This window comes from Thermobia domestica, chromosome 3 (genome assembly GCF_964235325.1).
Source record: "Thermobia domestica chromosome 3, izTheDome1.hap1.1, whole genome shotgun sequence".
Classification (NCBI taxonomy): Eukaryota; Metazoa; Arthropoda; class Insecta; order Zygentoma; family Lepismatidae; genus Thermobia; species Thermobia domestica.
The window spans coordinates 248,484,760-248,496,850 of NC_137456.1; the positions used below are offsets into that span (position 1 = coordinate 248,484,760).

The window sequence follows — 12,091 nt, forward strand, 5'->3', positions numbered from 1 at the left end:
TTTGTACACCCGGCAGATTCAGATTCAGCACCCTCAAATGGTGTAAAACCCGTTGAAAAACATTTGACATACTGAAATTTTTGGTTTGGTCCAAAAGTAGAGTTTTTCCTCCAGACTATAAGGTGCGTATGTATTTATAAGAAAGTTTATTTTACGAGTCTTTTGTGGTTCCGCCAACCTATTCTTTAGTTGTTTTTTTTTTTCAAAATACTCATATCTCATATATAAAAGAGCTATTATAAAATCTCTTACCACTATTCTTTAATACTTATAAAATTTTATTTATTGTAAAAGCACTGGCGAGATATTTCTTATCGCCCACTAAAATTATGGTGGAGCTCCTTCGTGGCTAACGGTTAGCATACTTGCCTTTGGCGTGGGAAACCTGGGCTTGATTCCCGGTGGAAGTTCATGTGGTTCGGATTCCACGTTAATCAGTAGGTCCACGTCTCACATAGCCTCGCTGCTGAACGGGACGTTAAACTCAGAATCAATTCAACTCAAAATTATGGTTTTGACTTTATTATGATGTCATTAGTTTAAACGCCCAACTGCCCAGTAATTATAAACATTGACTACATTATAAAATTGTAATTTGTGACGACTAAAATATCAGAAATTAAAGATTATTCTTTGGTTTTGGAACATTTTGAAAAACGTGAAAAACTGGTACTGCACCGATACAACACACCTTTTGGATTTGTCATTGTGTAAAGTGATACAAACTAAAGAAAAATTACAACTTTATGAAGTTGTATTAGGACTTATTATTTAGAAATAAACACCAAATAAGTGTAATAGTTCATATCCGTACCAAATACCAAGTTTATGATGAATCAACTACACAAAGTAGGATCCAAAAACGCTCATTGCAATTTGTTCCATCCTTCAGTCGAACCAGGAACTGAAACATAAAGAGTGACATTTTCTTTTTAAAGATACTTTGTCCAGCTAAGTATTGTGAAGGTTTATGTCAGTAGAAGTAATTGCATTCCATTATACAAGCGCAATTTCACAACTTTATGTACACATTACTAATTATCGAACACCCTTGTCCATATGATTAGCGTACGCGTCTTTGATGCGGGAGACCTAGGTTCGATTTCCGATGGGAACTCCTGTGGTTCTGAACCCACGTTAATTTGTAAGTTCACGTCTCATATAGCCTTGATGCTGAAAGGGACACTAAACTCTAATCTAATACTAAATACAAATATTTAAAGAAAAATGATGACGCACCAAGATGACGTGAATTTGGCTATCAAATCCATTTTGTGTTTTCAGTTATTTTCTAGTAGTATTTTTTCTAGGCATCCTTTCAAAAGACAGTGATGCAAATTTCGTAACTGCGAATTCCTGTTAGAAGCCATGAAATTATCCGATTAGATGCAAAATTTCCCGTCCACTAAAATAGATACCGTAAATTTACAATATCTAACAATAAATAATTTTGAAACATATCGCTTTCGAGGGGAAAAAATGAAGTGAAATCTTTGAGTTTTACGTCCCACGTTTATGCCGGTTAGGCTAAAGGAGAGGGGTGATGATGAGAAATTAGTGAAATCGTGGAATGAAGAAAGTGGGAGGAACGGAAGAACCCCGAGGAAACCCACGCACACGGTGTTTGTCCACCACAAAGTTCACTTGGTGCGAGCTGGGATCGAACCAGGGTCCCCAAGCACCAGAGGTGTACGATCTACCACTGAGCCACCGCGGCCCCGCTTTAGAGGGGCCATGACGTATAGTTGAACTCACTCTCGTAGTATGAAAGGCATTATTTATAATTATGCATGATAGGATCACAAACAAAATTTAAAAATATTATGTGCACTTTCTTTCAACAAACATTATATTGTCTTTTATGGTGTGGAAGATAATGTTATGTTCGAAAAAAAGTCCTTAACACGATTCTTGTTGCTACACACTGCATGTTCCTAGCCACAGAAAAGATGCACCGATAGGTAGGCTATTTTTCAATTGCTTTACATTAGCTTGATGTTTCAAGTCTTTTGTGTGTTTCTGAAGTTCACTTTTACCACAAAAGAGCTCAATATTAACATGTCTTACATAGCTTTGGTTCGATTCTCAACACGGACTGCAACTAGCCGTTAAATTGTGCATCCGAAAGGCACTCTTTGTTAAACCTCGCTTATCACCGCTCATCTTAATAATATATATAACTTCACCGCGAAGCAAATGTTGCATTTCTCTCTTTCATCCTAACACAAAACAAAACTAACCACAGCTATGACACGAAGGAGCTATTTCAAAAAGAAACAAGCTGTGCTTCATAGAGATGTGTACCAAATGATAGAAGTATAAAGTATTGTTTTCTTTCCTGTTTATTGATATCAGTTGGTGTTCTTAATGAGTTTACTCATTAGTTTAGAAAGAGTATATATGGAATTTGGACATATGTTGTACGTATTCTCCTGAGAAACTGATGAGACCAGAAAAATTATAAGGACAGATGGAATAGGTTTAAGCGCATCTACGTGACTTTATCAAATATTTATTCTCCATAATGATACCACGCGGAAAACTTGGTATAGGCCTACTTTTATCTTTGCCTCCCTCTGTTAGCTGTTTTGTATAATATATATCGGATGGTTTTGATATTTCTTCTGATCATTAAAACAACAATGGTGCCTGTGTGCGTGCAGAAATGCAAAAGCACAAGGTAACTTCCTATTTGTTTTGGAAACAACAAACCCATTTCACGTGTGCGAGAGAAATTGAGCACAGCGAGATTGGGTGTTTACTCACGGTCAGTTCGCAGCAGGAGTCCATGGTAAAAGATTTGGCTATCTCGAAAACACTCGCAAAACCTTACAAATACAAAAGACTGAGCTTCAAAGAAAGTTTAGAAACAGATGTTTCAATTTTCTTTTAGCATCTTTCTTCAGCAAAAGAGTCGCTTCATTGTATTCGAAAAAGGGAAGGGAGAAAGGGTGAATTTATATTTTATGTGGGGGGTAACGTTGTAAGTAGTATAAACAATACATACCGCTTCCGACTGTCACGTGCAAGCACTCTAAACATGTCCTATCCTGTAATTCTATTCGTATGTTTATATAAGTCTATTCTCAGAGTGTTGCAATGATAGCATTTCCTCCATTATAACTTGGCCAAGCTAGTTGCATTATATGTAAGGATTAAGTTAGCCTAAAAAGCTTAAATTTCTATGGCTGTTTTACTCTGTAGCCATGTTTCTCATTTTCGGTCTACGGGACTCTGTGTCCGGAAATTTTCGATGGCTTCCAAGTCGGAAAATAAGTGTATCAAAGGCATATATATTATATCTATGGTTATATGAGGCATGGATCTACAGTTTAAAGTGGGATACCGGTAACAACTTCATGAGCTTCCACCGTAAATCAAACCAGAGTCTCCCGCGATCAAGGCGTATGTGTTAACCATACAGCCACGAGGAAATTCACATAAGCACACACATATATATATTGTTGAGTTGATTTTTACTTTACCGTCTCTTTCAGCAGCGAGGATATATGAAATGTAGACCTACTGATTAACGTGGAATCCGAACTACATGAGCTCGCGCCGGGAATTGAACCCGAGTCTTCCACGGCAAAGACGCGTACACTAGCCGCGGAGTTCACACACACACACAGAATCAGAGTCCTCACACACCAAGGGTGAGAGCTGTGCCACTGAGTCATAGCGGCCACGGGGCTAGGTCGAGTCCACTTTACGTTCATAGTTTCTTAGTACATAAATGTTACGATTATGAAATAGATTTTCCTTAATGAGCTGCATAAAAACAAAAGCTTTCGAAATGCATTAAACAATTAGCTCGATTTGAGTGTGAACTTAAAGTTATATCAGAGTGTAAATAAGGATACGCACCAAAGCTCGAAAACTTAATACACTATTTCTCCTATATAGTCAGCATGTATCAAGCAATCGTTCAGCTTTCATTTGAGAGGATGGAAATCGAAGGCCCCTGAACAACTATGTTACTAATGTGCGGAATGTATTTATCTTACAGTGAACTGCTTTGATGCCAAGTGGCCTAACTCCAAAATTGAAATTTTCCAGGAGTGAAAGTTGAAGTTCAATATCTCATGAACAATCCATATTTCTTTTATGTTGGGAACCAAAACCATAACTACTGTATGTAGTTCATTAGTGTTTACAAAAATCCTTTTAAAAAATACCTATTCATAGAAGTGAATGGTACTTATCTGTACTAGTTCTTGGCATCCAAGCAGTCCATTTATTGTAATACTAGCTTAATATACCCATTCTTCGTATGGGGCTGTATTTGGAAGTCAACACCTGTGGAAGTATCACCATTCATTTCGGTGACCGCGAAAACTATGGATTTGACACTAGTATCAATGAATATGGGCTATTTATACATGTCTCGGTATCCCTCACCCGCTGACACCCGGCCCGCATACAGTAGTAGCTAAATTTGCAAGTCATCGCTGATGGAAGTGTCACCATTGATCTCAGCGACCGTGAAAACTATGGATTTGACACTAATGTCGATCAATTTGGATTACTTTTACTACATGTCTCGCTAAACGCCACCCTGAGACCCCCTGGTTCCAATTTTGACAAAAACGCTTCGCCTTAGACTGGGACCTGGACCAAGGTATCCGTGACCAAAATTTGGTAACTCTCGGTCAACTTGTCTGGTCCCCAGGTCGGTCCCAGTAAACGTTCCCCCCCGAGACCCCCTGGTTCGAAATTAAAAAAAAAACGCTTCGTCTTGATCTGGGACCTGGACTAAGGTACCCGTGACCAAATTTTGGGAACTCTCGGTCCATTCGTCTGGTCCCCAGGTCGCACACAGACAGACAGACAAACACAGAAACAAACTCTTTATTTTATTTATATTAGATAAGATATACTATGTAAAATAGTCTCGTATCATAATATGTGATGTACAACAAATGTTACATTATATATTATCCGTAGCTCGTGATATGCTGCAACATATTAAAGCCTCAGAATAGTTGGCCAAGCGAATAATCCAGAAGTTACGTAACCCTATTGCGTTCATGGGAACGAAAACACAATAATTATAACTATGCTAAATTACTATAGACTACCAACTGCTCATTCAGAGAATTTATGAAGTTCACTTTATCGCAATAGTTTTATACAAACTAGATTTAGACTACGGATAATAGTTTTATACAAACTAGATAATCAATTATTATTATTATTATTATCATTATATTTGCAGTACAACGAAATACAACGACATTAACTATTAGTTCTAATTAACTGAATTGAGCTGAAAATTAAATCTTGATCTTTAAAGATTAACTATTAATTTTATGCGTTCTGTACCTTTCTGAAGGAATAAAAGCTGGAATTGGTTTCAAGGCTGTTTCTGAGTGAATACTTTCTTCAAAATAATATTAAAAATTATAGAAAGATTTTCGAGACATTCGAGTCGAGTCGAGATTTTTAAGAGCCGTCTCGACTCGACTCGTGTCTCGATCGAGTCGAGAAATACGTTTGTCTCGACTCGTCTCGAATTTTACAAAGTGTGTCTCGACTCGAATCTCGACTCGAATTCGAGTCGAGTCGAGTCGAGATTCGAGACATGTCTCGACTCGAGCGCATCCCTAAATACCATCAAGGTGTCAGAGTTCTCCAGAGTGGATTTCTTCTAGGTGATTGCACGAACTCTTTGATACCTCCTCGTATTTATTTATGAAATATGAACAAAATGCCTGCGTCGTTTTTCAGAAAATTATATGAAAGAAACCTGCCAAAAATAAACTACCCCTGTTTTCCCCTAGGAAAGCAACTCATGTCTATCATATTATAGTGTTGTTAATGAAACATTGATTTATGAAATATTAACAAAATCATTAGAGCCGTTTCCGAGAAAATATAAATTTTTATTTTCATCTTCATGTGAATTACCGTTATTTTTGAAGATATGAAGAAAATTCGAAAAACATCCCTAAGGAATCTTATATACATCTTAAAGTTCTTATGAACATCTAAACATATAAAAGTTTAAAATTGAGTCTCGATACATTGCACGGTATGGCCTATAGAAGAGTGAACATATTCACATTAAAAGATGAACGGATGTACAGTGGGGCCAAACGCTCGAATTTCTGGCAATAACTTAAAAATATAAATTTTGGATATTCATTGAAGTAACCATGGAATGTATTCTTAATTATCCACAGAATACAGCTCTGTTTAGCTGAAAGCATAAATAAAAATGCATGTCTCACATGACACACCTAAACGTAGAAGTTCTTACAGCTATTGCGCACCACTGCAGCCTATGGGATCGAGTTCGAGTGCTTTTAGTGATTAATTTCAGTTTGAAGATACCGTTAATAACATCAGGTAAGACCGTGCTTTCATCTTCAATTATCATGTAATAGGCTACTATCATTCCGCTATTTTACGTTGGTAATTTAGAACATAGTGTTTAAGGAAGAATATTGTTTATATATACGTTTTTGACACATCGGGCCTTATGCAGACTCGTTCTGATGCGTGATTAGTGGTATACTAAAGAATTCGACTGACGTATGTTTCGTGCAGTAGTCAGACCTTTAATATGACGCTAATCATACGTCAAAACGACTTTGCATAAGGCCCATGATATCTGAAAGAATAGTACTGACGTTCTGCATGATACAAGTTTGTGCCAAAAGTAGTAATAGAAGCTGCGCATATTAAAGCTTTTTTGATCCATTGCATTTGATACTATAGGTCAACACACACACAGACGACATTGGAAAGGTTTTTAAGTAAAGAAATACTGGGAATCTCAACAGTCGAATCTGAATTGTAGGTATTTCACTCAATTCATCAGATTTCTCAAATGTCTTGTACACTTTAAGTAGGGTCTACAAACTGCCTCTTAAAAAGTAGAAAGTTCGCGCTTAAGGAAATAAAGTGATTGCGACCCAAAGGAAGAAATACATTCAGGACTAATTCAAGAAGGAAATGGGCTTATTGGTTGACAAATCATGCCTAGGATTTGAAGCTCCAAAGATGGCACGACTTACAGACGTTTCTTTCCAATTAAAAAAAAAGTACGCAAACACTTGTGGCATTGATATCAATATAATCAGAAATTATGCTAAAGTTATTTCCAATGATCACCAAATAGATATAGAAAAAATTCACACCAACGCTCTGGACACAACATATATTTTTTTGTGAAGAAGTAGGCCTACCTATAATTAACCTATGCCCACAACCATACACAAGGTACTCATCCATGGTTCAGCTGTAATCGAACATGCTCTACTCTAATAGGGTAACTGATCGAAGAAGTGTTACTTATTTCACGAAACTCGGTGATTTCAGGTTTCTGCGAAACCGCGAAGAAACAAACACTTAAAACAGAAATAATCGAGACGATATTGTCACCAGAAGTTGATATATGACAGCAATGAGTCGTAGAGTGACTCCGAATCTGAAACTTAAGCTTGAAAAGGCCTCAAGCTTTATACAATTAAAGCAGGGTAACGTTTAAATTTTATAATATTTCTGTTTAAACATTAAAGACCGTAATTATACTTACCAATGTATATAAGTGTTTTCCTTACCACTTAAAAAAGAACGAATTTCAAGCAGAAAATAGTTTTTGTCAGAAATTTGAGCGTTTGGTCCGACTGAGGGACGAACAAATAAACATGCAAAAACTTGTTTTTCGGTAAGGGGTCGCGGTAGCTCAGTGACAGAGCGTTCACCATTGGCGCATGGGGTCCCGGGTTCAATCTCAGCTCCCGCCAAGTGAACTTTGTGGTGGACAAACACTGTGTTCGTGGGTTTCCTCTTGGTTCCCCCGTTTCCTCCCACTTTCTTCATTTCACTCATTTCTCATCATCACCGTTTCCTTTAGCCTAGCCGGCATAGGTGTGGGACGTTAAATTAAAAGATTTCGTTTTTCGGTAAGTAGGAGGCTAAGGTGTAAGTCCGTTCAAATCTCGAATTCGATTTTTTTTTCGATGACCATACTTTCTTTTCTCCTATCATAGTTCGTAAAGCAATAAGTATACTGATATATGCTAAAAATATGAAATAGGAAGTTCAATTTGATTGATATATCGAGTCCGTGACTTTTTCTTTCTTTTTTTGAGGAGGGATTCTCTAGTTTTCTTCCACCATCCATATACCAACAATCGTTTCATCATCATTTAACTGCACTTATTTATAATACGTTTGGAAATTTCTTATAGTTTGGCTTCGTATTCTATTTCGATTGGAGCTGTGTCAAATACTTTTTTTCTTCTTAGTGCACATAATACTATTTTTTATGCACAGGACAAGTGCTTCATTTGGTGGTCTAACCTTTTCTATGTATCAATTAGGTATACTTCAGTGTTTTATGGAGGCACAGTGGCTCAATGGTAGTGCGCTTAACCTTGTTGCATGGGGTCCCTGGTCTGGTCCCGGCCAAGTAAGTTTGTGGTAGACAACATCGTGTCCGAGAATTTTCTCGGGATACTCCCATTCAGGGGCGTAAATAAGGGCCCCGCAGGTCCCGCATTGCGGGAGGGCCAAAGCCATCACGGGGCCTCCAAATCGTGATGTAGGACGTAGAGAAGGGGCCCCATTCCACGTTGTCTGCGGGGTGGCCCCCAAGCCCTTAGTTACGCCACTGCTCCCATTCTCTTTCAATTTTTCATTTCATTAATTCTTCCATCATCATTCACTTGCTTTAATCATCGTATCCCTTAGCATAAGGGCATAATCATGGGACGTTAAACTCAAAGATTTCATTTTTTCAGTGTTTTATGTTATTACTACATGCTTGTCGGTTAAAGAACATACATCAACAAGCATAGGAAATATTTTATTTCGAGAAGTGTGTGAGTCACATTTCTATTTTAAACAAATGGAATGGTAACTGAATCTATTCTTACATCATAGGAAGAGTCATCATCACCATAGGTATCCTCTCCTTTTAATAGCAAGCGATATGGCGCAAACAGTAGCTTTCATGCACCGCGGCCCTCAGCTAATCTCTTCGCCTTTACGTAGCTATTTTCTGTTTTAATATACTCCATCAATTGAAGCCTCTTTCGTCTCATTCTTATTTTACTTTCATTGTACTCCCTATCCCGTGCCTCAGAATACAGTTTCTTTTCAGGCAACCCAACTGCTCTCGTGCCTTTCTCAATCAGTTTCTATTTCTTTTTTCAATTACAACTAACATTGTTCTTTCCTCTTCTGTTATTCCTGACACATCCTCATTGGCTTTCTGTTTGCTCTAACATGTGGGTGTGGAGAACAATCGAGAAAACTAGCTAGGTCAGTGTTCATGCTTTTATCACACAGACTACAATACTCCACATGAAACATTTTATGAGTTTTTTGTTTTCTTAACTCTTTATGCAAGGACCTAGACTTTTCTTCTTCCTAAATATTCTTTTAATATTCCAATTCTTATTTTTATTTCATGTTTGAACTTCGTGTCTTAATTAATAATACTATCTAGGGACAGAGTAGACAGAGATATTCCCATTTCCTTTCCTATTTTTAAATTTGATACACCGCTTTATTCCAATTACTATTCTTTTTTGTCTTAATATGTTTATTTTTTATCCCATATTCTTCACAGGCTTTCTAAAAGTACTGGAGAGGTTTGAGGAAAGCCTTCGGGTCTCATCCTAAACGAAGGGAAAATACCAACCTACACCTCTTCGCGGAATAAGGAGTCAACCTCTATCAAGTGCCAACAGCCTTCTCGGAGGGCAGATGAGCGGGTAGAGGTCATGGTATCTTCTTGTCCTTAGGAGGGGAAACTCTCCTAAAAGGCGGACGAACCACAAGGTGGTCAACGGAATGGAGATGTGGAAAGGAAATGGGAATACTACCACATTATCTTTTCCCCAGAAGGGACGAAGGAAAAGAATAAATAAATAGGTTTATGATTGTTCTTTCTGAGATAAAACATTCGGGAGGTACAATAGTACCCCGTTCGGATCACCGGGTGGGGACTACTCCGGGAAGAATCATAAAAGGAGAAAATAATAGCTTTCATTTCAGTATGGGTACTTGGAACGTGCGAATTCTACGACGTGCAGACAAACTTGAAAATTTTCAAAAAGAAATGGTCAAATGTAAAATGGACTTGAGTGAAATGAGATGGCCAGGAAAAAGTGAGCTAGTATCGCGAAATTACAGAATATTCTATTCGAGTAACGTTAAGGCCGAGAATGGTGTCGCGATAGCAATGAAGAACGAAGTAGCACAAAGTGTAACCAAAATGGAATACTGCAGTGACCGATTGATGTTCGTGAAACTAAGTGTAAAACAAGTGGTTATTGTGATAATAAAAGTGTATATGCCAACAACCGACCATGATGACAATGGAGTAGAAGTATTGTATGATGAGATTACTGACATTTTGAATCAGGAAGGAAGAGGTAAGGTCAACGCCATAGTAATGGGAGACTTCAAAACCGTAGTAGGAGAAGGAACTGCGAATAAGACAGTGGGACCATTTTGACTAGGTAGAAGAAACAAGCGAGGTCAAAAGCTTATCGATTTCTGCAGGTAGCGTGATCTGGTGGTGATGAATACGTGGTCTAAGAAAAAAAAAAATAAGGTGTACATGTGGAAAAGTCCAGGAGATAAGAAACGTTACCAAATAGATTACTTTCTTGTGAAGCAGCGTTTCAGGAATAGTGTACGAGGCGTGAAGACACTACAGGTAGAGAACATTGATTCGGATCACGATCTCCTAGTGGCGGAAGTGCAAACCTGGTTAAAGTCGATCAATAAAAATGGGAGGAGAAATCGAAAATGGAACTTAGAGCGACTAAGAAATATCGACAGCGATGTGAAAGAAAAGATTGAAGAAAAATTATGTGCAACGGGTGATTTGGTCGACAATGTAGAAAATAGTTAGGGAAGAGCGAAGAGTTAAACAGATTCTACTAGACACACTCCACAATAACATTGGCGGGATGGAAAGAGCACCGAGGAAATCATGGATAACGGAAGCGATGCTTAAGAAGATGGAGGGACGCAGAAGGGCAAAAAACTCGGACATCAATGAATACAGAAGGCTAAATAATGAATTGAGAAGAGAGACGGACAAAGCCAAACAAAAATACATGGAACAGATATATGAAGAAATAATGGAACTTCAATGGCGAGGCAGATATGATCTGATGTATCAGAAAACACAAGAATGAGGAGAGAAAGCTAACAAAAGTATACGAACGTTTGAAATTGAAGATCAACAAGGTCATGTGGTCACCGACCATCAAGGAATCCTTAAAATTTGGGAGGAATACATAAAAGATCTGTAAGATCAGAAGAATCTGTCCAAGAATATTGCAATCGAAGCAGAGGAAGAGGTGGATGGTGATAAAAAAGGAGCCAGTATATTGAAAAGTGAAGTAGTACAAGCAATCAAAGACATGCGAAGGAGAAAAGGCACTGGAGATGACGACATACCAGTAGATTTGCTCAAGGGATTAGGAGACAATGAAATGAAAGCACTGATTTCACTTATTAACAAGATCTACGTGAGTGAAGAATGACCAAAGGATTTTTTTGATGTTACAATGATTGCATTGTCCACAAAAAAGCAAGCAAAGAGGCGCAGCAAGCATAAAACCATTAGCCTTATTTTCCACACTGTAAAGATCATTGCACGCATACTGAACAGGCGGCTGGGAAGTAAGATAGAAGAGATGCTAGAAGAAGATCAGTTTGGATTACGGAAAGGAAAAGGCACCAGAGATGCTATTGGATTGATGAGAATTATATCAGGAAGTATTCTTGATGTAAAGGAAGAGTTGTGTTTGTACCTCATCGACTGGCAAAAAGCTTTCGACCGGGTCAATTGGACGAAACTTTCGAAAATACTTAACGACATTGGAGTCAACTGGAGAGACCGACGACTCATTCGAAACTTGTACAGAGGACAACGAGTGAAGTTGCGCTTGAATGAAGGAGAAATTAATAGTGTGGAGATTGGAAGAGGAGTCAGACAAAGCTGTAGTATGTCGCCACAGTTATTCAATATTTACAGTGAATGCTTAATGAATGAAGGATTAACGGGAATCGGTGATTTCAAGATTGGAGGGCGGATCATTAACAAGATCAGGTA

At 38.0% G+C, this 12,091-nt stretch overlaps 1 protein-coding gene across 1 annotated transcript; it reads left to right on the forward strand.

The window, feature by feature from the left end:
* Positions 1 to 10,015: 10,015 nt before the first annotated feature.
* LOC145682187 (protein CFDP2-like) lies at positions 10,016 to 10,477 on the forward strand. Its single transcript, XM_081753774.1, has one exon. The coding sequence runs from the start codon at positions 10,016 to 10,018 to the stop codon at positions 10,475 to 10,477; it is 462 nt and encodes a 153-aa protein (XP_081609900.1).
* Positions 10,478 to 12,091: the final 1,614 nt, after the last annotated feature.